The sequence below is a fragment of the Staurois parvus genome, unplaced genomic scaffold (genome assembly GCF_062004578.1).
Source record: "Staurois parvus isolate SC_StPar_1 unplaced genomic scaffold, SC_StPar_1.0 ptg001182l, whole genome shotgun sequence".
NCBI classification, from domain to species: Eukaryota; Metazoa; Chordata; class Amphibia; order Anura; family Ranidae; genus Staurois; species Staurois parvus.
The window spans coordinates 47,882-75,107 of record NW_028318978.1 but is presented as its reverse complement, the minus strand read 5'-3'; the positions used below and the strand labels follow the sequence as shown (position 1 = coordinate 75,107).

At 45.9% G+C, this 27,226-nt stretch overlaps 1 protein-coding gene across 1 annotated transcript; it reads right to left on the bottom strand.

The window, feature by feature from the left end:
* Window positions 1-2,403: 2,403 nt before the first annotated feature.
* LOC149438525 (killer cell lectin-like receptor subfamily B member 1A) lies at window positions 2,404-27,226 on the bottom strand. The gene is made up of 6 exons (XM_089659761.1): window positions 27,181-27,226; window positions 17,375-17,560; window positions 15,198-15,311; window positions 8,952-9,100; window positions 4,410-4,510; window positions 2,404-2,568 (listed from the first exon to the last, which is right to left on the bottom strand). Exons 1-6 carry the CDS (start codon window positions 27,224-27,226, stop codon window positions 2,463-2,465), a joined length of 702 nt encoding a protein of 233 aa, XP_089515887.1. The 3' UTR covers window positions 2,404-2,462.

The following is a 27,226-nucleotide window of genomic DNA, read 5'->3' as shown; positions in this document are numbered from 1 at the left end:
GTTATGGTCTTGTAGCTTGGACCACCCCTGCCTTATGGTCTTGTAGCTTGGACCTCCCCTGCCTCATGGTCTTGCAGCTTGGACCTCCCCTGCCTCATGGTCTTGCAGCTTGGACCTCCAATGCCTCATGGTCTTACAGTTTTGACCTCCCCTTCCTCTTGGTCTTGTAGCTTGGACCTCCCCTGCCTCATTGTCTTGTAACTTGGACCTTCCCTGTCTCATGGTCTTGCAGCTTGGACCTCCAATGCCTCATGGTTTTGCAGTTTTGACCTCCCCTGCCTCTTGGTCTTGTAGCTTGGACCTCCCCTGCCTCATTGTCTTGTAACTTGGACCTCCCCTGCCTCATTGTCTTGTAACTTGGACCTCCCCTGCCTCATTGTCTTGTAGCTTGGACCTCCCCTGCCTCATTGTCTTGTAACTTGGACCTCCCCTGCCTCATTGTCTTGTAACTTGGACCTCCCCTGCCTCATTGTCTTGTAACTTGGACCTCCCCTGCCTCATTGTCTTGTAACTTGGACCTCCCCTGCCTCATGGTCTTGCAGCTTGGATCTCCCCTGCCTCATGGTCTTGCAGCTTGGATCTCCCCTGCCTCATGGCCTTTCAGCTTGGACCTCCCCTGCCTCATGGTCTTGCAGCTTGGATCTCACCTGCCTCATGGTCTTGCAGCTTGGACCTCCCCTAAACATTTTACGGAGTTTGAACCCTGGAGTTCTTGCACTCTAAGACCTGTAGGGTCAGAAAACTGCCTTCCCCAGCTCTGCTCTCCTCTGTGGAGCTCATATTACAAACAGTCTTGGCTGGGAGGAGACTTCCTTTATTATTGCAGTAATCAGTCTTCACATATCAGTATCAATGATTGTATCACTCAGAAAATGTACAAATACAGCCATGGCTCCAATAGTATTCTATATACAATTCAGCATCATCACCCAGTGACCGGAACCTTCACACAACATTCCTCAGATCCATTCACAGCATCATCACCCAGCGAGTGGAACCTTCACACAGCATTCCTCAGATCCGTTCACAGTATCATCACGCAGTGACCGGAACCTTCGCACAACATTCCTCAGATCCATTCACAGCATCATCACCCAGTGACTGGAACCTTCACACAGCATTCCTCAGATCCATTCACAGCATCATCACCCAGTGACCGGAACCTTCACACAGCATTCCTCAGATCCATTCACAGCATCATCACCCAGTGACCGGAACCTTCACACAGCATTCCTCAGATCCATTCACAGCATCATCACCCAGCGAGTGGAACCTTCACACAGCATTCCTCAGATCCGTTCACAGCATCATCACCCAGCGAGTGGAACCTTCACACAGCATTCCTCAGATCCATTCACAGCATCATCACCCAGCGAGTGGAACCTTCACACAGCATTCCTCAGATCCGTTCACAGCATCATCACCCAGTGAGCAGAACCTTCGCACAGCATTCCTCAGATCCGTTCACAGCATCATCACCCAGCGAGCGGAACCTTCACACAGCATTCCTCAGATTTGTTCACAGCATCATCACCCAGCGAGCGGAACCTTCGCACAGAATTCCTCAGATCCGTTCACAGCATCATCACCCAGCGAGCAGAACCTTCACACAGCATTCCTCAGATCCATTCACAGCATCATCACCCAGCGAGTGGAACCTTCGCACAGCATTCCTCAGATCCATTCACAGCATCATCACCCAGTGACCGGAACCTTCACACAGCATTCCTCAGATCCATTCACAGCATCATCACCCAGTGACTGGAACCTTCACACAGCATTCCTCAGATCCATTCACAGCATCATCACCCAGCGAGTGGAACCTTCACACAGCATTCCTCAGATCCGTTCACAGCATCATCACCCAGCGAGTGGAACCTTCACACAGCATTCCTCAGATCCATTCACAGCATCATCACCCAGCGAGTGGAACCTTCACACAGCATTCCTCAGATCCGTTCACAGCATCATCACCCAGTGAGCAGAACCTTCGCACAGCATTCCTCAGATCCGTTCACAGCATCATCACCCAGCGAGCGGAACCTTCACACAGCATTCCTCAGATTTGTTCACAGCATCATCACCCAGCGAGCGGAACCTTCGCACAGCATTCCTCAGATCCGTTCACAGCATCATCACCCAGCGAGCAGAACCTTCACACAGCATTCCTCAGATCCATTCACAGCATCATCACCCAGTGACCGGAACCTTTAAACAGCATTCCTCAGATCCGTTCACAGCATCATCACCCAGTGACCGGAACCTTTAAACAGCATTCCTCAGATCCATTCACAGCATCATCACCCAGCGAGCGGAACCTTCACACAGCATTCCTCAGATCCGTTCACAGCATCATCACCCAGTGAGCAGAACCTTCGCACAGCATTCCTCAAATCCGTTCAATCACTCAGTTCTAACAGACCAGAGCGGTCACACATGGTCTCTGTCACAGATCAGGGCAATCATTCAGCATCTCTTTCACAGATCCACCTCAGGGCAGTATAACAGTTCTCCCAGCTAAGGCGCGATCCGACCTTGGCACAGCTTCCCGTTCCATCGGTGACATTTCTGGATGGAAGATAAAATTACATAAATAATAATAATAATAATAATAATAATAGCGACAACAGCAACATTATTATTAATATTATTGTTAACAATACAAAGAAGTAGAAGAAGCAGAAAAAATATATTATTTTTATGATGATGATGATAATTTTGATGATGTAATAATAATAAAACTGTTTTACTATTATTATTATTAGAGGAAGATTATTATTATTATTAATAATAATAATCATCATCATCATCCAGGAGAACTACATTTACTAGACACCTAGCCAAGTCCTAGACACCTAGCCTGGTCCTAGACACCTAGCCTGGTCCTAGACACCTAGCCTGGTCCTAGACATCTAGCCAAGTCCTAGACACCTAGCCTGGTCCTAGACATCTAGCCTAGTCCTAGACACCTAGCCAAGTACTATACACCTAGCCTGGTCCTAGACACCTAGCCTAGTCCTAGACACCTAGCCTGGTCATGGACACCTAGCCTAGTCCTAGACACATAGCCTGGTCATGGACACCTAGCCTGGTCATGGACACCTAGCCTGGTCCTAGACACCTAGCCTGGTCATGGACACCTAGCCTAGTCCTAGACACCTAGCCTGGTCCTAGACACCTAGCCAGGTCCTAGACACCTAGCCTGGTCCTAGACACCTAGCCTGGTCCTAGACACCTAGCCTGGTCCTAGACATCTAGCCAAGTCCTAGACACCTAGCCTGGTCCTAGACATCTAGCCTAGTCCTAGACACCTAGCCAAGTACTATACACCTAGCCTGGTCCTAGACACCTAGCCTAGTCCTAGACACCTAGCCTGGTCATGGACACCTAGCCTAGTCCTAGACACATAGCCTGGTCATGGACACCTAGCCTGGTCATGGACACCTAGCCTGGTCCTAGACACCTAGCCTGGTCATGGACACCTAGCCTAGTCCTAGACACCTAGCCTGGTCCTAGACACCTAGCCAGGTCCTAGACACCTAGCCTAGTCCTAGACACCTAAACTGGTCATGGACACCTAGCCTAGTCCTAGACACCTAGCCTGGTCATGGACACCTAGCCAAGTCCTAGCCAGGTCCTAGACACCTAGCCTAGTCCTAGACACCTAGCCTGGTCCTAGACACCTAGCCTAGTCCTAGACACCTAGCCTGATCCTAGACACCTAGCCTAATCCTAGACACCTAGCCTGGTCCTAGACACCTAGCCTGGTCCTAGACACCTAGCCTAGTCCTAGACACCTAGCCTGGTCATGGACACCTAGCCTGCTTTTAGACACCTAGCCTGGTCCTAGACACCTAGCCAAGTCCTAGACACCTAGCCTAGTCCTAGACACCTAGCCTGGTCATGGACACCTAGCCTGGTCCTAGATACCTAGCGAGGTCCTAGACACCTAGCCAAGTCCTAGACACCTAGCCTGGTCCTAGACACCTAGCCAGGTCCTAGACACCTAGCCTGGTCCGAGTCACCTAGCCTGGTCCTAGTCACCTAGCCTGGTCCTAGACACCTAGCCTGGTCCCAGACACCTAGCATGGTCCTAGAACCTAGCCTGGTCCTAGACACCTAGCCTGGTCCTAGACAACTAGCCTGGTCCTAGACATCTAGCCTAGTCTATTGAGGAACACCAGGTGCAGGTGATGGGAATCAGCATCAAGCACATCCCACTGATCGACACTGAATCCTGGATCACCCAATCTGGTTTGATGATATGAATGGGACGCGTGCATTGTCCAAGTGAGATCTTCTCCCCAGAAACAATGGAAGAGACCTATTTAGATGTTGTATTTCTTAGTTCTGTTTTGAAAACCAAAATATGTTTTGAGGATATTTACTAAATGCTAAGTGTTACTTACTCCGTAGTGTCGTCTGCCCATCTCCCTGCCCACGTTGCATCATGGGTGTTATATTGTGTTAATCCGATCCAGAATTCCTTTCCTGTGATGGTCACCATTCTCTGGAGAATACAATACACAGCAGATTATTCACCATCTGATCATCTGTACTCCCAGCACCTTCTACTGGCCCCAGACAACAGTGTTCCAGCTGGAAATATAAATGATAGAAGGTGTCTATTTTGTCCCTTTATTATGAAGTAAATGTGGGCAATTGGACTGTGTTTAAGCTGGAGTCTCTCTTGTCAAGCAACAGCAGTCTATGTCGCATGGAGCATTCCTCTGTGACTAATAGTGGCCCCGGTGAGTGGGCTATGGTTGCCAATTGGGAAGGGGCTCAATTTTCCAACACTTTCCAAGCCAGTCACCTACAGTATATAGAGGACTTATGTTACATTTGCCTTCCCTTGGAGTCTTCCAGCATTGCCCAATAATATGGAGGAAATTCTTTATGAGATGCGTCCAAAATTAGGGCCGATGTCTGGGTCTTGTCTGATGATGAATTTTAAATAATTTGCTCTTGTACAGCATATACATGAAGACACATAAAGTCATTGACATGTGGTCCTTTTAGATTCCATATCAGGATTTTCCTTGATGTGGTCCTAAATGGTGAGTCTTGCCCATGCTGAGGCCCAGACTGCAATCTCTTGTCTCAGTATCTCTCTCTCCCAGGGGCAGCTGCCCCCTCCAGGATACCAAAACCTTCCTTGGAGAGGAAAGACAATCTGCTTAGGCCTTCTGCACATTTCCCCAGCCACCTTCTGAATCTTCCTTTTAGGGATTGGCTGGGGGATGATGAATATTCAGATGATAGTCTGAATCTCCCTGCTCTGTGCTCTTGAAACGTCTTCCAAAAACAGGCCAAACAAATCAAAGTCCATCTCAAGAAACCCTGTACAGATCACAGAATTCAGTCATTGCTCCACGCACTACAGTGCAGCCAAAAACGAAATGTGACCTTGTAGCCTGACTAGACGAAGGCGCTACATGCGTTGAGTTTATTGGATGTCATCTGAGCCAACCTAGGATGTATACTGTGATTAGGCTGGTATGCCCTCCTTTGTTTCTTATACTGTGCAGCTTTGCACCTTCCCTGCCTGCATAGACTGCTGCAAAGCTTGTTTGTATGTGGTGCCTGGGACCCTTCCAGTGGAATATTTACCATCTACGCTCATTAGAGGCTTCACACTTGAGCTTAGAAGAGTTTGTCATTTATTTTTTACATACCTCATATGCATATACTCAGTGATGTATTTAGGTTTTGTGCTGCCCTAGGCAACACAAAAATTGCCCCCCCCCACAGAGAGAGCCTGATATTGACCAACAACACCCCTGACTCCCACCAGAGAGAGCCTTCCACTACCACTGCCCACCATACACCAGCCACCATCCCAATGGCGAGTGAGAGAAAGACATTCACCTTCACAGCTCTGGACATTCCCGGGAACGAGAGTCGGGCTGTGCATACACCGTCATGAAACCCGCAGCCTCTCTTGGAACCCACCAGGTTCCCATGCTGCCTGTGTCTCTTCTTCTGTCTCTTCTTCTGAGGGGCAGTGCTGCCCCCCCTGAGGAATGGCACCCTAGGCAAATGCCTTGCGGTAAATACACCTGCCTCCCACCCGAGAGAGCCTTCCCCTACCACTGCCCCCCATACACCAGCCACCATCCCCCATGGCGAGAGAGAGAAAGACACTCACCTTCACAGCTCTGTACATCCCGGGGAATGAGAGTCAGGCTGTGCATACACTGTCATGAAGCCCGCAGCCTCTCTTGGAACCCACCAGGTCCCCATGCCGCGTGTGTCCTTTCATCTATCCCTTCTTCTGAGGGGCAGTGCTGTCCCCCTGAGAAAGGTCACCCTAGGCAAATGCCTTGTGATAAATACACCCCTGTCTCCCACCCGAGAGAGCCTTCCCCTAACACTGCCCCCCATACACCAGCCACCATCCTCCAAGGTGATAGAGAGAAAGACAATTACCTTCACAGCTCCGAACATCCCCGGGAACGGGAGTCGGGCTGTGCATACACCATCATGAAGCCCGCAGCCTCTCTCAGAACCCACCAGGTCTCCATGCCACATGTGTCCCTTCTTCCGTGCCTTCTTCTGAGAAATGCCACCCTAGGCAAATGCCTTGTGGTAAATACACCCCTGCCTCCTACCCGAGGGAGCCTTCCACTACCACTGCCCCCCATACACCAGCCACCATCCCCCATGGCGAGAGAGAGAAAGACATTCACCTTCACAGCTCTGGACATCCCCGGGAACGAGAGTCGGGCTGTGCATACACCATCATGAAGCCCGCAGCCTCTCTCAGAACCCACCAGGTCCCCATGCCACGTATGTCCCTTCTTCCGTCCCTTCTTCTGAGAAATGCCACCTTAGGCAAATGCCCTGTGGTAAATACACCCCTTCCTCCCTTCCGAGAGAGCCTTCCCCTACCACTGCCCACCATACACCAGCCACCATCCCCCATGGCGAGAGAGAGAAAGACACTCACGTTCACAGCTCTATACATCCCCAGGAGTGAGCCTGGCTGTGCATACAACATCATGAAACCTGCAGCCTCTCTTGGAACCCACCAGATCCCCAGGCAGTGTGTGTCCCTTTTTCTGTCCCTTCTTCTGAAGGGCAGTGCTTACCCCCCTGAGAAATGCCACCTTAAATACACCACACCAGTACACCACACTGCCATTTCTATCTATGGGGAGCTGCAGCGCCTAGGCTTTCTGAATGGGGCCATTCCATGGCTTCAGGAGTTCATGTACAATCGGCCTATGCCAGTGGTGGGCAACCTTTTTTTTCAACTGAGCCAAATCTCGCCAAAACCACAATTGAAATTTATTTTGAGAGCCACTTTTTTAAAACTGAAAATACATCTCCCATATAGTAATTCACCCCCCATAGTAATTCATCCCCCATAGTAATTCATCCCCCATAGTAATTCATCCCCCATATAGTAATTCATCCCCCATAGTAATTCATCCCCCATATAGTAATTCATCCCCCATATAGTAATTCATCCCCCATAGTAATTCATTCCCCATATAGTAATTCATCCCCCATAGTAATTCATCCCCCATAGTAATTCATCCTCCATATAGTAATTCATCCCCCATATAGTAATTCATCCCCCCTATAGTAATTCATCCCCCATATAGTAATTCATCCCCCCTATAGTAATTCATCCCCCATATAGTAATTCATCCCCCATATAGTAATTCATCCCCCATATAGTAATTCATCCCCCCATATAGTAATTCATCCCCCATAGTAATACATCCCCCATATAGTAAGTCCCCCATATAGTAATTCATTCCCCATATAGTAATTCATCCCCCATATAGTAAGTCCCCCCTGTGTCAATTCACTTACCTTTGCTCCGCGCGTTCCTCTCGCCGTGTTCCCGCGCCGTTCTGGTCTTCAGGGCGGACTGTGAGAGGAGAGGAGTTCGTCACGCTGCCCCGCCTACATCCTGGCTGCCCCGCCTACATCCTGACAGCTACAGAATCCTGACTTTTGGGGCGGCCGCCCGAGAGGAGGGAGGGGAGGGGAGGGGGCAGCCGGCCGCCCGAGAGGAGGGAGGGGAGCGGGCGCCCGGCACACAGAAGAGCCGCATTGAAGTTTGTAAAGAGCCGCATGTGGCTCGCGAGCCGCGGCTTGCCGACCACTGGCCTATGCCATTCAGATTGTAGCAGAACTCAACAAAATTTTCCACCTGGCTGTGTTGTGTGACCTGGAGGACACTTTCTTTCCAGAGATGTATCTAGAATTTGAACATTTTTAATGGACCCCAGATAGCCTATGATAAATCCCTCTTTACACAGTATAAAAGGCCATTGTAGTGTAAGGTTCATGCTTCAATGATCCCGACAACGGTGACAACTAACCAAACTTCGGTGACATCAATTTAAAGCTGTAGTCTAAGGCCCATGTCCTACTTGAGATCCTGACACTTAGGGGTTTATTTACTAAAGCTGGAGAGTCCAAAATCAGACTCCCTTCTGCATAGAAACCAATCAGCTTCCAGGTTTCATTGCCAAAGCTTCATTGAACAAGCTGAGGTTAGAAGCTGATTGGTTTCTATGCAGAAGGGAGTCTGATTTTGGACTCTCCAGCTTTAGTAAATAAACCCCAAAGTGTCAAACTGTAGTCAATCTGTTGGAATTATTGTGATGGCGCCAGGCCTGGTGTGAGACTCAGCTTCCTTCTTGTGGATTGCTGCAGCGCTGAATCTGTGCAGCAAAACAAGAGGAGCTTTTCTTCCACCAGATCTAAGACATCGACTGAAACCCCATCCCTGGGACCCCCATTACAGCTGCAGGGGGGATTATTCCTGCTATGGTTCTGATGCTGCTGCTTCTAATCCCATAGCTGAACCAGGGTCAGAATCACGAGGCAAATAAAATTTTGAGATATCAATAATATTACTAGAACTAAAAATATACAGTATATATGCCACAAACTGTTCTCCATCTCACACCCCATTTGACACTGACCCGCATGCTCTCCTCCTTTGCCAGAGCCAATCTGGAGTCACGTTCTGTGCAGTCTTTAATGCTGTCTTCATGGTATTTTTGGTCCTCAGAGAAGAAATAACATTTATCATGAATGTTGATCCAAAGATGTGGACATCTAGATGAATTTCCTGTGATATGGAATAGAGAGTGCGGTATCACTGAGTAACCAAATCCATAGATATTCAGGCAAAAAAAAATCTTTATCACTTCAAGGTCAAAGGAGCATACAGGCAAAACCAGAGGCAATAAACGTTTTATATTGGGCGTCCATGTGCTGAAATACTGCTAATCTATCCATCACAAGTATTCGATGGGCCAAATGAGGTGAATATCCTTTTCCTTATCACAATCAGTAGTTCCTTCCACTGGCACTGTATGTACTGGGGGCTAGGATAAGTGTAGGCGGCCAGAATGATAAGTATGTCGCCTCTTCTTTCTGCAGGTACAGTGGGGCAAAAAAGTATTTAGTCACCACCAATGGTGCAAGTTCTCCCACTTACAAAGATGAGAGAGGCCTGTAATTGGCATCATAGGGAGACCTCAACTATGAGAGACAAAATGAGAAAACAAATCCAGACAATCACATTGGCTGATTTGGAAAGAATTTATTTGCAAATTATGGTGGAAAATAAGTATTTGGTCAATATGAAAAGTTCATGTCAATACTTTGTTATATATCCTTTGTTGGCAATGACAGAGGTCAGACGTTTCCTGGAAGTCTTCACAAGGTTGGCACACACTGTTGCTGGTATGTTGGCCCATCCTCAATGCAGATCTCCTCCTCCATGCAGATCTCCTCTAGAGCAGTGATGTTTTGGGGCTGTCGCTGGGCAACACGGACTTTCAACTCCCTCCAAAGGTTTTCTATGGGGTTGAGATCTGGAGACTGGCTAGGCCACTCCAGGACCTTGAAATGCTTCTTACGAAGCCACTCCTTCGTTGCCCGGGCGGTATGTTTGGGATCATTGTCATGTTGGAAGACCCAGCCACGTTTCATCTTCAATGCCCTTGCTGATGGAAGGAGGTTTGCACTCAAAATCTCACGATACATGGCCCCATTCATTCTGTCCTGTACATGGATCAGTCGTCCTGGTCCCTTTGCGGAGAAACAGCCCCAAAGCATGATGTTGCCACCCCCATGCTTCACAGTAGGTATGGTGTTCTTTGGATGCAACTCAGCATTCTCTCTCCTCCAAACACGACGAGTTGTGTTTCTACCAAACAGTTCTATTTTGGTTTCATCTGACCATATGACATTCTCCCAATCCTCTTCTGGATCATCCAAATGCTCTCTAGCAAACTTGCTCTACCTCAGAAGAAGTGCGTGCGCACGAAACGCATCAGAGGGAGCCTGTGGACATCATTGACACTACGCCGCCGGTGCCATGTGGAGGCCCGGCGGCCACCTTTAATTTTAAGAGGGTCAGTGGGTCACTTTCACTTGCCACCTGATTACATGCTTTTTACTTGTTTTTTTTAAATAAATTGAAGTAATATACTACACTATGAGTATCTCTCTGTGTTCTCTGTGAGGGGTCCCTCTCCCAATTTCACAGCCACAGAGTGATTTCAATCCCAGCCCTGGTGCCATTGAAGAGGAATATCCTATCCTGGGAGCTTCCTGGCCTGCAGGATTTCGCTTTTCCACAAGAGGGCGTTATCGTCATCCATTTCAGCACATATCCATTTTCTGACCAGAGGAAGGGAGGGGAATCTCCAGGATTTCTTACACACATGCGTATTTTAAATACGCTTCTGGTTAGTTTGCATTCTTTCCATTGGCACTGGGAATTATTGAGCACCTTTTCAGGACTATTATTGTGTTGATTTGCATGATTTGATCGTTTTACAGCGCTGCATTTTATATGTATATGTTTTATTGAGGATTTTTATATGCGTTTATCCTGGATGTTCATCTGCTGTTTCTTTGAGAGCGCTCACTGTGTGTCTTTTACCTATACAACTGTTGCTGGTATGATGGCCCATCCTCCATGCAGATCTCCTCTAGAGCAGTGATGTTTTGGGGGCTGTCGCTGGGCAACACGGACTTTCAACTCCCTCCAAAGGTTTTCTATGGGGTTGAGATCTGGAGACTGGCTAGGCCACTCCAGGACCTTGAAATGCTTCTTATGAAGCCACTCCTTCGTTGCCCGGGCGGTATGTTTGGGATCATTGTCATGTTGGAAGACCCAGCCACGTTTCATCTTCAATGCCCTTGCTGATGGAAGGAGGTTTGCACTCAAAATCTCATGATACATGGCTCCATTCATTCTGTCCTGTACATGGATCAGTCGTCCTGGTCCCTTTGCGGAGAAACAGCCCCAAAGCATGATGTTGCCACCCCCATGCTTCACAGTAGGTATGGTGTTCTTTGGATGCAACTCTGCATTCTCTCTCCTCCAAACACGACGAGTTGTGTTTCTACCAAACAGTTCTATTTTGGTTTCATCTGACCATATGACATTCTCCCAATCCTCTTCTGGATCATCCAAATGATCTCTAGCAAACTTCAGACGGGCCCCGGACATGTACTGGATTAAGCAGGGGGAGACGTCTGGCACTGCAGGATCTGAGTCCCTGGCGGCGTAGTGTGTTACTGATGGTAGCCTTTGTTACGTTGGTCCCAGCTCTCTGCAGGTCATTCACTAGGTCCCCCCGTGTGGTCCTGGGAGTTTTGCTCACCGTTCTTGTGATCATTTTGACCCCACGGGGTGGAGCCCCAGATAGAGGGAGATTATCAGTGGTCTTGTATGTCTTCCATTTTCTAATTATTGCTCCCACAGTTGATTTGTTCACACCAAGCTGCTTGCCTATTGCGGATTCAGTCTTCCCAGCCTGGTGCAGGTCTACAATTTTGTTTCTGGTGTCCTTCGACAGCTCTTTGGTCTTCACCATAGTGGAGTTTGGAGTGTGACTGTTTGAGGTTGTGGACAGGTGTCTTTTATACTGATAACAAGTTCAAACAGGTGCCATTGATACAGGTAATGAGTGCAGGACAGAGGAGCCTCTTAAAGAAGAAGGTCCAGGTCTGTGAGAGCCAGAAATCTTGCTTGTTTGTAGGTGACCAAATACTTATTTTCCACCATAATTTGCAAATAAATTCTTTCCAGATCAGCCAATGTGATTGTCTGGATTTGTTTTCTCATTTTGTCTCTCATAGTTGAGGTCTCCCTATGATGCCAATTACAGGCCTCTCTCATCTCTGTAAGTGGGAGAACTTGCACAATTGGTGGGGACTAAATACTTTTTTGCCCCACTGTATTTCTGTTTGCTTTTTTGACCCAAGGTATCTTTGTCTGTCGGTCTTATGGATATACCTGGCGGTATTCCCGAGTGTAGCTCGGGGAGAAATTTCAATACCAAAAGTGGTATCCCCGAGCAACATTTGTGCTTACCATGCGGCGTTGCTCAGGGATTCCCTGTAGCGCTTACCTTGTCCTTCGCTCCCGTGTTGTGTCCCCTGCAGCGTCCCCGACCATCTCCTCCGGCCGATGCCGGCATCCGGCTTCTGTGTTCCGGTCCCTGTGACGTCGGGAAGTATGGGGGTCGGAACAAGCGGCAAATTAAAAATTTTAAAAACTGTCATTTTTTTGTAAACAAATATTACTTAGCAAAACATTGCTGTTTCAAACCATTTCACATACATTTTGTCCCGAGTGCTTTGTCCGGCGCCCTGCCTGCATTTTTACCGCCCTTTCCGCCTGGAAACTGAGAAATGTCTATGGCGTCCAAAAAGCGTCCCTTTAGGTCAGACGCGGTTTTAGACCGGCTAGAGAACAGCGATAGTAAATCAGAACCACTTGCAGAATTGAGTGATAATGATTGGTGGGGGAAATTCCTCATCAGACACTGAAAACGATTCTGCGACTTTGCTCAGCGACGTGCGAACTTGGCGCTCTATTTCACATTTCAGTGTTTCTGGTTTGATTATATTATTGAGTTAAATTTATTATTATTATATTATTATTTTTTATGATTATTTATTACATTATAATTTATGATTTCGTGTTTCAAGTTTTATCCTCCCCGGGATGTTTACTAGACTCTTGTTCAGACAGATTTCAGTGAGTTATTCCTAAGAATTACAGCCTACAATAAAAAAACTACATATTTCCAAGCAAAAAAATGTACCGCATTCAGCACCAAAAATCTGAAATAATCAGACCGCCAGGGAGGTTAAGCATCTGGTCTTTCAGTCTGGATGGTGATGGTTAGAGAGGACAATTTCTGGATGTTGATGGGAAGAGAGGACAATTTCTGGATGGTGATGGGAAGGGAGAGCAATTTCTGGATGGTGATGGGAAGAGAGGAAAATTTCTGGATGGTGATGGGATGGGAGGATGATTTCTGGATGGTGATGAGAACAGAGGATGATTTCTGGATGGTGATGAGAAGAGAGGATGATTTCTGGATGGTGATGAGAAGAGAGGATGATTTCTGGATGGTGATGGTTAAAGAGGACAATTTCTGGATGGTGATGGGAAGAGAGGATGATTTCTGGATGGTGATGGGAAGAGAGGAAAATTTCTGGATGGTGATGGGATGGGAGGATGATTTCTGGATGGTGATGGGATGGGAGGATGATTTCTGGATGGTGATGGGAAGAGAGGATGATTTCTGGATGGTGATGAGAAGAGAGGATGATTTCTGGATGGTGATGGGAAGAGAGGATGATTTCTGGATGGTGATGGGAAGAGAGGATGATTTCTGGATGGTGATGGGAAGAATGGATGATTTCTGGATGGTGTTGGGAAGAGAGGACTATTTCTGGTTGGTGGTGGGAAGGGAGGATGATTTCTGGATGGTGTTGGGAAGAGAGGATGATTTCTGGATGGTGATGGGAAGAATGGATGATTTCTGGGTGGTTATGGGAAGAGAGAACTATTTTTTGGATGGTGATGAAAAGATGGGAAGAGGGAATTATTTCTGGTTTACGATGTGAAGGGAAGACAATTACTGGTTGATGATGAGGAGAAGGATGATTTCTAGTTGATGATGGGAAGGGAAGACAATTTTTGGTTGGTGATGGGAAGAGAGGATGATTTCTGGATGGTGATGGGAAGAGAGGACTATTTCTGGTTGGTGATGGGAAGGGAGGATGATTTCTGGATGGTGATGAGAAGAGAGGACTATTTCTGGTTGGTGATGGGAAGGGAGGATGATTTCCGGTTGATAGGAAGGGAAGACAATTTCTGGTTAGTAATGGGAAGAGAGGATGATTTCTGGATGGTGATGGGAAGAGAGGACTATTTCTAGATGGTAATGGGAAGAGGGGACAATTTCCTGGATGCTGATGGTAAGATAGAACGTTTTCTGGGTGGTGGTGAGAAGGGGGGACAATCTTCTGGATGGTGATGGGAAGTGGGGAGAAATTCTGGATGGTACAGTAGTTGGAAGAGGTTGATTTCTGGATGGCGATGGGAAGGGAGGGTGATTTTCGGTTGAGGATGGGAAGGGAGGGTGATTTCTGGTTGAGGATGAGAAGGAGGGTGATTTCTGGTTGAGGATGGGAAGGCAGGGTGATTTCTGGTTGAGGATGGGAAGGGAGGGAGATTTCTGGTTGAGGATGGGAAGGGAGGATGGTTTTTGGTTGGTAATGGGTTGGGAGGACCATTTCTGGATGTGATGGAAAAGAGGATGATTTCTGGATGGTGATAGGAAGAGAGGATTATTTTTTTGTTGGTCATATGATGGGAGGACAGTATCTGGTTCATGATGAGAAATAATATCAATTTAGGATTGGTGATGGGATGGGAGGATGAATTATGATTGGTGAATGGGAGGAAGTTCAATTATTGCATGGTTATGAGGAGGAGGGGCAATTACCATTCAGAGATGGTAAGGGAGAATCATTTCTGGTTGATGATGGGAATGGAGAATCATTTCTGGTTGATGATGGGAATGGAGAATCATTTCTGGTTGATGATGGGAAGGGAGAATCATTTCTGGTTGATGATGGGAATGGAGAATCATTTCTGGTTGATGATGGGAGGGGAGGGTGATTTCTGGTTGAGGATGGGAAGGGAGCATGATTTCTGGTTGCTGATGGGATGTGAGGATGATTTTTGGTTGGAGACAGGAGCAAAGGATGTTGAGGACATTGTGGAACAATTTTCTGATACTGATCTCTAACAATCCTCCGTCCTCACTAGAGTCCAGTAGGAATCATTACCAGATGCTACAAACTTCAGTCAGAAATGTTAAATGTAAATCTTGCTATGTTACCTAGTTTTGCCTGTTTGGTCTCAAGGAGGAATTTGAAACATTTTTCCAGTTCTTCCTTTGACAGACGTCTTTGTAAATTGAAGTTACTTGTGACCAATCCATCTTCTCTTATACCTGAAAATAGTACACAATATTGTTAAAGAGTAACTCTGGCCACTCCCTGGGCATTCACTCTCATGACATTCTAGTGTAGCAAAGGAAGTCAGTGCTTGAGGACTTTCCTTTAACAAGTCTCCCCATATGTCTCACTGGTTATGGGTCCTATTGTGAGTGATGTTGGAATGATGATGTTCCTCTACTAAAGAGCTACCAACCCAACATGTCATAATTATACTAACCCAGATAGCAAATGCCCCCAGTCCTGTCCTTCCCTGTGTGGCAGCATCTCCTGGATCCTCAGGAATAGACTGGCCATTAAGCTAACACAAACCTGGAATAAGTAAAAGTGAGTAAATGATGAAGAACTATATGAACCAAGGATTTAATTGTACAGATTTGTGTATCCATTGAAAAACAGTCACTGACAGGTCTGTGCTCAATGTATATAGTGTATGCCAGCTAGGTTTCTCACCTACACAAGGTAAAAGGCTCAAAGATTTGAAAAAAAAATCAGATCTCAACAAGTTCACTGGTCCTGGAGTGAAGGGGCTTTATAGAGCTTTGGGTGGGAAAAGCCTCCATTTCCAGGTCCACATCATACCTGGTAGCCTTAGCAAAGTAGCTTATAACCACTCTAGAATCAGATCATTTAACCCACAAAAGCCTTAGGGCCCCCCCCCTACAGTGGCGGAATGCCAGAGTCCGGGTGCAAGTGCAATATTTGTGACTCTGATAGTTCTGCCACCCACTGATGCCAGTAGTTTTATATTTGAATTAAATTTTTTTAGCATTTTGGGTTTTTTTTTTACAAATTTATTTTTTACAATTTTAAAAAAAAGTTTTAGGCGCCCTGTTGGAGGGCTTTGGTGAAATATCTGGGGTCTAAACGGGCTTCTGATTTTTCACCTTTAAGACAGAGAAAAGAGATTGAGGACACAGCCCTCAATCGCCTTCTCTGCAGCCTCAGCTGCACAGAATGAATGGACAGGAATAACTCTGTACAGAGCTTCCCCTCCATTCACAAACTGAAGCATAGTAAATACAGTTTACTATGTTTCAGTTATGAATGGACGGAGTCAGTGATCAGTACCGATCACTGACTTTGTCCATTCAGAAAAGGAAGGGAGTGTCAAATTACATATTTACTGGCCCATCTCCTGCTCTCCTCCCTGAAAGTATCCACCCCCAGCAGCCAGTGAAGGAGGGAAGGGGGGAAGCTGGGAGCAATGCAGGGGGGTGAGGGGGACCAGGAGAGCACACAGGGGCCCGGTGGCAGCGGAGCCTGGATAGGAGGGGCAGCAGGGTGGAATATAAAAGAGGCAACCCCCTCCATTTTCCCCCTGCAGCTACTGAATGCCTTTGGGAGGGAGAGGAGGAGAAGCAGGCTTTCCGTGACTGCAGGAGAAAAAGGAAGGACGTTGGTTCCTCCTATCCAGGTGTACAGGGGAGCCGCACAGTGCTCCCTGGAGCATAAGACCGGGTCGCAATTGTGACCCCTGCAACCCCTGTAGGTATGCCCCTGTCTGATACTCAGATTTAGGGGGTGAGAGGTAATTGTCAAAAAATCAAAGGGTGTTTTCAGAAATACCTATCCAAATTTTTGTGAGCTTTTTTAATAGCTCAGATGAGCAGATGTTTTGTTTGTTCTGTTATGGACTTGTTGTACGAAGATGTCCTGCACTGAACCTGTGTTAGATTGCTGTGTCACTGGAGTAAAGTGCAGGACTAACCTACCTGAAATGTCCTTGGGTGTCCCTGTCTCCTGCATGGTTCACCTCTGCCACTACCTGATGAGATTGCCATTAAGCACCAGCCATTCTCAAAATTCCAGCAAATTTGCAAAAAAATGACCTTTGTTAAAACTCTTCAGATCAGATCGAAAAACTTGGACACCAACATAGGTTCAATTAGAAGTGCGCAATCCGAAAAGGGTGTGTGAGAAACTGAATGATCACCTCTGAAATGTACTGGAGAGCCAGCAGCAATCAATTGAATCAAGATCTATTTACAGCCCAAGGAGCTTTAAGCCAATGGCAGTATACCGTATGTAATGGCCCCACCCCTGAGGAGTCCTTTACCTGAGACTTTGAGAAATATCAGTACTAACTGCAGAACAGCACACGTCAACAGCAATGCCATGAGCAGCGCAGGGACTCGGTAAATACTGCAGGATGGTCCAGGGGCCACATGCACACAATGAAATGAATTTGGAGCCTCCTGGTTGCAGCTGGATAAATCAGGGGCCACATGCTCAGAAACAGTTCCTGGAAATACACGGAGAACAAAGAACCGTGAATGATGGTTATATAGTTACCGTATTTGCCGGCGTATAAGACGACCCCCCTACTTTTCCTGCTAAAATGTAGTGTTTGGGCTATACTCGCCGTATAAGACTACCCCTCTTCCAATGCACACCAGTGGGAGGAATAGGTGCCCCATCATTGGTATCAGTGGGAGGAATAGTGCCCCATCATTGGTGTCAGTGGGAGGAATAGTGCCCCATCATTGGTGTCAGTGGGAGGAATAGTGCCCCATCATTGGTATCAGTGGGAGGAATAGTGCCCCATCATTGGTGTCAGTGGGAGGAATAATGCCCCATCATTGGTGTCAGTGGGAGGAATAGTGCCCCATCATTGATGTCAGTGGGAGGAATAGTGCCCCATCATTGGTGTCAGTGGGGGGAATAGGTGCCCCATCATTGGTATCAGTGGCAGGAATGGTGCCCCATCATTGGCATCAGTGGGAGGAATAGTGCCCCATCATTGGTATCAGTGGGGGGAATAGGTGCCCCATCATTGGTATCAGTGGCAGGAATAGTGCCCCATCATTGGTGTCAGTGGGAGGAATGGTGTCCCATCATTGGTGTCAGTGGGGGGAGGAATAGTGCCCCATCGTTGGTGTCAGTGGGGGGGGGGAATAGTGCCCCATCGTTGGTGTCAGTGGGGGGGAGGAATAGTGCCCCATCGTTGGTGTCAGTGGGAGGAATAGTGCCCCATCATTGGTATCAGTGGGAGGAATAGTGCCCCATCATTGGTATCAGTGGGAGGAATAGTGCCCCATCGTTGGTATCAGTGGGAGGAATAGTGCCCCATCATTGGTGTCAGTGGGAGGAATAGTGCCCCATCGTTGGTATCAGTGGGAGGAATAGTGCCCCATCATTGGTGTCAGTGGGAGGAATAGTGCCCCATCGTTGGTATCAGTGGGAGGAATAGTATTCCTCCCACTGACACTTGCTGACCCTGTTCTAGTACGGTGCTGCTGCAGCCAGCATATGTGGTTGCAGCAGCACTTCTACACAGAGCACTTACCTGCTGCTCCGGCACTCAATTTTCGCGGGGCCGCTCGGCTCCGCCCCCTCGCCGGTGATTGGCCGCCTGTGTGCCTTTCCTGAGCTACAGTTCTGGCGGCCAATCACCGGTGAGGAGGCGGAGCCGCGCAGCCGCACGAACATCCAGTGGCCGAACTGAAGGAGACGCCGCGCTTCCTGGACCGGATCGTCGTGGGACTGGATCCAGGTAAGAGACGTCAGCCCCTGCAAACCCCTGTACTTAATGCCGCAGCCCCCCTAACATGTGTACCGGCGTATAAGACGACCCCCGACTTTTGAGAAGATTTTCAAGGGTCAAAAAGTCGTCTTATACGCCGGCAAATACGGTACATAGTTAGCCTGGCTGAAAAAAGACAAAAGTCCATCCAGTTCAACCATTAAAAAAGAAAAAAAGTTATTTTTTTATCATTTAAATATTTTATTAATACTTTTCAAATGACCATTTTGGATATACAAAAGTTAGTAAAATAGACAAAATAAGTTACTCAAATTTGTCTAACATTATCAAAATATAATATTAATCTTGGTAATCTTTTACCCCTCCCCCCTCCCCTCCAAATCCCCCTTGATTGTGCACTTTCCCCCTCATTCTAAAGATTCTGTTCCTGGAGTTATACTGATATTATATTGTTTTTGTCCCCTATGACTTCTTTTCTCTATTTCACATATTCTACGTATAAACTTGACTTTTTAACCCCTCGCCCTCCTGAGGATTTACCCCCCTTAATGACCACGCCTCTTTTTGCTACTCGGCGCTGCACTAATTCAACTGATAATTGCGCGGTCATGCAACGCTGCACCCAAACGAAATTTACATCCTTTTTTTCACACGAATAGAGCTTTCTTTCGGTGGTATTTGATCACCTGTGCGCTTTTTATTTTTCACGCTATAAACAAAAAAAGACCAAAAATGTTGAAGAAAAACAATATTTTTTAATTTCAGCTATAAGAAATATATAGTAAACTCAAAGTTGGTTATAAATTTAGGCCAAAATGTATTCTGCTCCATGTTTTTGGTAAAAAAAAATCCCAATAAGTGTATATTGATTGCTTTGTGTGACAGTTATAGAGACTACAAACTATGGGAGAGATACTGCAATTTACACCATTTTTTTGCTATACAGCGCTGTGCTAGTTTAATGGACAATTGCGCGGTCATGCAATACGGTACATAAAAGAAATTTACATCCTTTTTTCCCCACAAATTGAGCTTTCTTTTGGTGGTATTTGATCGCCTGTGCGGTTTTTATTTTTTGTGCTATAAAAAAAAAGGCTGTAATTTTTGAGAAAAAAAAACAATATTTTGGACTTTTTGCTATAAAACATGTCCAGTAAAAAAAAATTAAAAATCAACATTCGTCATAAATTTCTGGCAAAATGCATTCTGCGACATGTCTTTGCTAAAAAAAAAAACCCAATATGTGTAAATTAATTGGTTTACATGAAAGTTATAGCGTTTACAAATGGCGGGAAAGATACTGGGATTTTTAATTTTTATTTATACTAATAATGGCGGCGATCAGCGACTTATGGCGGGATTGCGGGACTGTGGCGGACATTCTGACACTGGGGGGGAACTGACTTGGGGTCACTGACATCCCCAGTGACACCAATACACTGATCAGTGCAAAAAAAACCCCACTGACACTGTACTAATGGCACTGGGGAGGAAGGGGTTAACATTTTTATTTACTGAAAGGGTTAACTGTGTGAAGGGAGTGTTTTACTAGGGGGCGGGGGTGTGTATGTGAGATAAACTCTTCTCTCCGGCTCAGCATGTCAGGAACTGACAGGGAACTGACAGAGAGTAGAGCTACTGCAGCTCTGCTCTCTGTCAGTGATAGCCACTAATCGGTAACGACCGGCTGTGACCCGGCGACTGACATCCGCGGCCATGATCAGCAGGACAGGTAGGGCGGTGGCGCGCCTCTCGCGCGCCTCCTACTTGTTTTGCAAACACACGATTTAAAACGTGGTTTTGCCCAGCCGTGCCGCCCTGCCAATGTATTTCTACAGTGGCTGGGCAGCATGTGGTTAAATTTTTCCCACTTTTCCCACCTTGTACTGAAAATCTCCATTGTATCTTCCTCCATGTGGTAAAGTTCCTCCATTCTATATATCTTCTCCACCCTTTCTACCCAATCCTTTACCTTCGGCACCTGTTGTTCCCTCCAAAACTTGGGTATCAATCCCTTCGCTGCATACCATAGAGAAGCCAAGTCTCTGGATCCTTTGGGGTACTGACCTCTGTTATTTCCTGTATTATACGTACTATACCCTCCCAGTAATCTTGGATTTTGTGACACTCCCACCATAAGTGAAATATTGTACCTCTAACCACACATCATCACCAACATAAAGGTGAATTGTCTCTACGTATTCTATGTCCTACATTCGGTGTGATATACCATATTACCAAACATTTATAGTTCATTTCAACTTCCTTCATGTTTACATTCCCGTGAATTAATCTATACATTTTCTTTTGTTTTCCCTCATCAATTATTACTCCTAAATCCCTTTCTCAATTCTCTATAAATGGTGGCCTTATAGTCGTGCTTAATCCTGTGAGAATCTTATATATTGTAAAAATCCCGTGCTTCCCATCTCCCCGTGTATCTAATAAGTGCTCAAAGGGGTTCCAATCCTCTTTAAAAAAGCAAAAAGTTACAATCCTACACCCACAGTTGATCCAGAGGAAAGCGAAAAAAACCCAGCAAAGTATGATCCAATTTGCTGCTGCAGGGAAAAAAAATTCCTTCCTGACCCCCCGAGAGGCAATCGGATATTCCCTGGATCAGCTTTCCATATAAATGTTATATCCAGTTATATTCTGTGTATCCAAGAAAGAATCCAGGACTTTCCTACAGCAATCCACTGAGCTGGCCACAACCAACTCTGGAGGGAGTCTATTCCACATTCTCACAGCTCTTACTGTGAAGAAACCTTTCCGTGTTTGGAGATGAAATGTATTTTCCTCCAGACGTAATGTATGGTCATGGTGCATTCCGATGAGTGTGTTTGTTAGGTTATGGATCTCTCCAGATCCTCTATTTATAGCATTGTTAATGTCAGTTGGAAGCAATGAACAAGGACATACAATACGGAGACCTGCCTTGTGTGGAAGTATTTCACAAAGATGGGCAGTAGTGGTCATTTCCAGGAATACGCCACACCACCAAGATCCAAATGTCTCAAATAGGTGGAACCATGAGAAGGGTATAGTAAGGAACTCTGCATGGAACAATGAGGATATAATGATGGACTGCGCATGGAACAACGAGGATATAATGATGGACTGAGCATGGAACAATGAGGATATAATGATGGACTGTGCATGGAACAATGAGGATATAATGATGGACTGTACATGGAACAATGAGGATATAATGATGGACTGCGCATGGAACAATGAGGATATAATGATGGACTGCGCATGGAACAATGAGGATATAATGGACTGTGCATGGAACAATGAGGATATGGTGATGGACTGTGCATGGAACAATGAGGATATAATGATGGACTGCGCATGGAACAACGAGGATATAATGATGGACTGTGTATGGAACAATGAGGATATAATGGACTGTGCATGGAACAATGAGGATATAATGATGGACTGCGCATGGAACAATGAGGATATAATGATGGACTGTGTATGGAACAATGAGGATATAATGGACTGTGCATGGAACAATGAGGATATAATGATGGACTGCGCATGGAACAATGAGGATATAATGATGGACTGCGCATGGAACAATGAGGATATAATGGTGGACTGTGCATGGAACAATGAGGATATAATGATGGACTGCGCATGGAACAATGAGGATATAATGATGGACTGCGCATGGAACAATGAGGATATAATGGTGGACTGTGCATGGAACAATGAGGATATAATGATGGACTGTGCATGGAACAATGAGGATATAATGATGGACTGCGCATGGAACAATGAGGATATAATGATGGACTGTACATGGAACAACGAGGATATAATGATGGACTGCGCATGGAACAATGAGGATATAATGATGGACTGTGTATGGAACAATGAGGATATAATGATGGACTGTGCATGGAACAATGAGGATATAATGATGGACTGCGCATGGAACAATGAGGATATAATGATGGACTGTGCATGGAACAATGAGGATATAATGGACTGTGCATGGAACAATGAGGATATGGTGATGGACTGTGCATGGAACAATGAGGATATAATGATGGACTGTGCATGGAACAATGAGGATATAATGATGGACTGTACATGGAACAATGAGGATATAATGATGGACTGCGCATGGAACAATGAGGATATAATGATGGACTGCGCATGGAACAACGAGGATATAATGATGGACTGTGTATGGAACAATGAGGATATAATGGACTGTGCATGGAACAATGAGGATATAATGATGGACTGCGCATGGAACAATGAGGATATAATGATGGACTGCGCATGGAACAATGAGGATATAATGGTGGACTGTGCATGGAACAATGAGGATATAATGATGGACTGTGCATGGAACAATGAGGATATAATGATGGACTGCGCATGGAACAATGAGGATATAATGATGGACTGTACATGGAACAACGAGGATATAATGATGGACTGCGCATGGAACAATGAGGATATAATGATGGACTGTGCATGGAACAATGAGGATATAATGATGGACTGCGCATGGAACAATGAGGATATAATGATGGACTGTGCATGGAACAATGAGGATATAATGGACTGTGCATGGAACAATGAGGATATGGTGATGGACTGTGCATGGAACAATGAGGATATAATGATGGACTGTGCATGGAACAATGAGGATATGGTGATGGACTGGGCATGGAACAATGAGGATATAATGATGGACTGTGCATGGAACAATGAGGATATGGTGATGGACTGTGCATGGAACAATGAGGATATAATGATGGACTGTGCATGGAACAATGAGGATATAATGATGGACTGTACATGGAACAATGAGGATATAATGATGGACTGTGCATGGAACAATGAGGATATAATGATGGACTGTGCATGGAACAATGAGGATATAATGATGGACTGTGCATGGAACAATGAGGATATAATGATGGACTGTGCATGGAACAAGGAGGATATAATGATGGACTGTGCATGGAACAATGAGGATATAATGGACTGTGCATGGAACAATGAGGATATAATGATGGACTGTTCATGGAACAATGAGGATATGGTGATGGACTGTGCATGGAACAATGAGGATATAATGATGGACTGCGCATGGAACAACGAGGATATAATGATGGACTGTGCATGGAACAATGAGGATATAATGGACTGCGCATGGAACAATGAGGATATGGTGATGGACTGTGCATGGAACAATGAGGATATGGTGATGGACTGTGCATGGAACAACGAGGATATAATGATGGACTGTGCATGGAACAATGAGGATATAATGATGGACTGTGCATGGAACAATGAGGATATAATGGACTGTGCATGGAACAATGAGGATATGGTGATGGACTGTGCATGGAACAATGAGGATATAATGATGGACTGTGCATGGAGCAATGAGAAGGATTTAATAATGAGCTTTGCTGTCAGTCTTTACAATGGCATTCCATTGCTTTGACATGGTTGTAGGGAATGAGTAGTTGAAGGATGAGATTTGGTTGATTGATCAGCTTAGGTTGGGTTTGTGAGGATATCATGGCTGGTGAAAGCATTTGGGATAGTTAATTGTGGGCAGGTCTTCAGTTGGGGAACTGAAAGAGAGATCTCACTTGTGCCCTCAGTGGTGGCAGAAGTTGTGGTCACATGAAATCCATGTTAAAGCAGTGCTCTAAATGAGAAGCGAGACTCCTCCAAGAGAGCACTGTTGACTCTTTGCAATCCATGGCCAAACTCCTACACTTTGTACACGTATGCACTATGGGCACACTTCTGTTAGACTTTGCCCCTCTGCAGGTGTTCAGCATTTCTAAGCCAGTACCGCATAGCTTGTACCGGTCTCCAATAATACAGCAGTCCCATCTCCTCACTCCCAGTGACCATGATCCACATGTTGCTATTGGATACAGGAACAATAAAAAATATACTATATCGCACTCTGGTCCGTTCAAGCTCAGTACTTATACCCTACATAAGCAGCTAGCACAGTATTGCAGGTTACAATACTTATATATATATATAGGAGGTGCAGCTCTAAAACTAATTGTTCAATAGATTTTTCCATATAACAAATAGTCCAATCCGGAACTTTTATATATAGAGATAAAAAATTCATCAGCCAAGACCTGACAGATACCCGATAGCCACCTCCTTCCGGGAATAGCAGTTGCTGCCATTTGGATTCAGAGCCCTGTCTGAAGACCTGGTTGCCTGTCTGAGACTGCATCCCCGCATAACATTTATTCAGGTGTATCTACAGCTTTATATTGAAGACCAGGATCCTTAAGGAATATATTCAGTCCAGTTGTCACTTCCAGGAAGTACACAGCGCATATTGACCTTTCCTTTGGGGGTCAATACCATCTGGTAAGGGGCAGTGTGATTGGTGTTGGTGAAGGATTTCTCCCTTTGGTGGTTTTCTGGGCACCTATCAGATATTGACCTTTCCTTTGGGGGTCAATACCATCTTATAGGGGGCAGTGTGATTGGTGTTGGTGAAGGATTTCTCCCTTTGGTGGTTTTCTGGGCACCTATCAGATATTGACCTTTCCTTTGGGGGTCAATACCATCTTATAGGGGGCAGTGTGATTGGTGTTGGTGAAGGATTTCTCCCTCTGGTGGTTTCCTGGGCACCTATCGGATATTGACCTTTCCTTTGGGGGTCAATACCATCTGGTAAGGGACAGTGTGATTGATGTTGGTGAAGGATTTCTCCCTTTGGTGGTTTCCTGGGCACCTATCGGATATTGACCTTTCCTTTGGGGGTCAATACCATCTGGTAAGGGACAGTGTGATTGTTGTTGGTGAACGATTTCTCTCTTTGGTGGTTTCCTGGGCACCTATTGGATATTGACCTTTCCTTTGGGGGTCAATACCATCTGGTAAGGGGCAGTGTGATTGTTTTTGGTGAAGGATTTCTCCCTTTGGTGGTTTTCTGGGCACCTATCAGATATTGACCTTTCCTTTGGGGGTCAATACCATCTTATAGGGGGCAGTGTGATTGGTGTTGGTGAAGGATTTCTCCCTCTGGTGGTTTCCTGGGCACCTATCGGGTATTGACCTTTCCTTTGGGGGTCAATACCATCTGGTAAGGGGCAGTGTGATTAGTGTTGGTGAAGGATTTCTCCCTCTGGTGGTTTTCTGGGCACCTATCGGATATTGACCTTTCCTTTGGGGGTCAATACCATCTGGTAAGGGACGGTGTGATTGATGTTGGTGAAGGATTTCTCCCTTTGGTGGTTTCCTGGGCACCTATCAGATATCTGTCGGGTCTTGGCTGGATTGTACTTTTCCTCCAAAGGAAAGGTCAATATACGCTGTGTGCTTCCTGGAAGCGACCACTGGACTGAATATATTCCTTCAATATAAAGCTTACAGACACACATGAATAAATGTCACCCAGGGATGCAGTCTCAGACAGGCAACCAGGTTTCCAGACAAGGCTCTGAATCCAAATTGCAACAACTGCTATTCTACTTCCAACTCCTTGCTAGGTGGATACTGGATATCTGTCAGGTCTTGGCTGATTCATTTTTTATCTCTCTATATAAAAGCTCTGGATTGGAATTTTTGTTATATGGAAAAATCTATTTAAGAATTTGTTTTAGCGCTGCACCTCCTATGTATATAATTGGATACAGGAAGCATACTTCTATAAACCCATGCTTGTTCTCCTCTCAAAGCCTCAGCACAACTCTCGAGACTCTCAAGCTAGGTCCCTAGGTACTCTGTGTCTGAAAGTCAGTCCCAGTGTTTGGGGAACTGGTCGCCAGGAAAGGGGGCAAGCATCAAATCCCTTCACTACCAATGTCTACGTCTCTTTAGCCATGTCACCTGTTTCCTGGTTGGTTGGCTTAAGCATGAAACAAGTGCGGTATTCATTAGTAATGGCGGTATAGCCTCCTAAGGACAGCTCTTTGCTCGTTAGACCTCTGTTCTGTGTCTTCTTTAACTTTTCTTATCCCCCGGAATACGCCCTGTTCTTTGATATGCCATGCATGAAACCCTTTACTGAGTTCAGACTAGGCAGTTAAACTGAACAACAAAGTTCTTTCACTAAAGTAGTTAAAGGTAACAAAGGAACAGTTCTCCAAGACATCTCTACACACGTTCCTGACAAAGCTCTCTAAGTTCCCCTTCTGTAGTGCCCCATGAGGTAATCATACATTATTTAGGATCGTACAGTACAAGAATCAGAGATGATTGAGTTCAGCAATACCCTTCGTCAACTACCCAAATCTTCCAGTAGCTGATCTATGTTTGGCCACTTTTAGGTTCAGCACATCATTGTCCCCTATCATAGAATACAGTTGTGGGCCCCCAGTACCCACGGTGTTCTCCCACATCCCTCCCCAGGTTACCTGCTTTCTGAGCTCTCCTCAGGGCAGACTCGGCATCCTCCTCCAT

What these genes read in the sequence shown, in the direction of transcription:
- LOC149438525 (XM_089659761.1), bottom strand. Translation starts at nt 27,226, where the DNA reads ATGGAGGAGGATGCCGAGTCTGCCCTGAGGAGAGCTCAGAAAGCAG. An exon ending in GAGGAGAGCTCAGAAAGCAG is followed by an intron (nt 17,561 to 27,180) that starts GTAACCTGGGGA and finishes GTGTATTTCCAG; the next exon opens with GAACTGTTTCTGAGCATGTG. An exon ending in GATATTTCTCAAAGTCTCAG is followed by an intron (nt 15,312 to 17,374) that starts GTAAAGGACTCC and finishes TACTATTTTCAG; the next exon opens with GTATAAGAGAAGATGGATTG.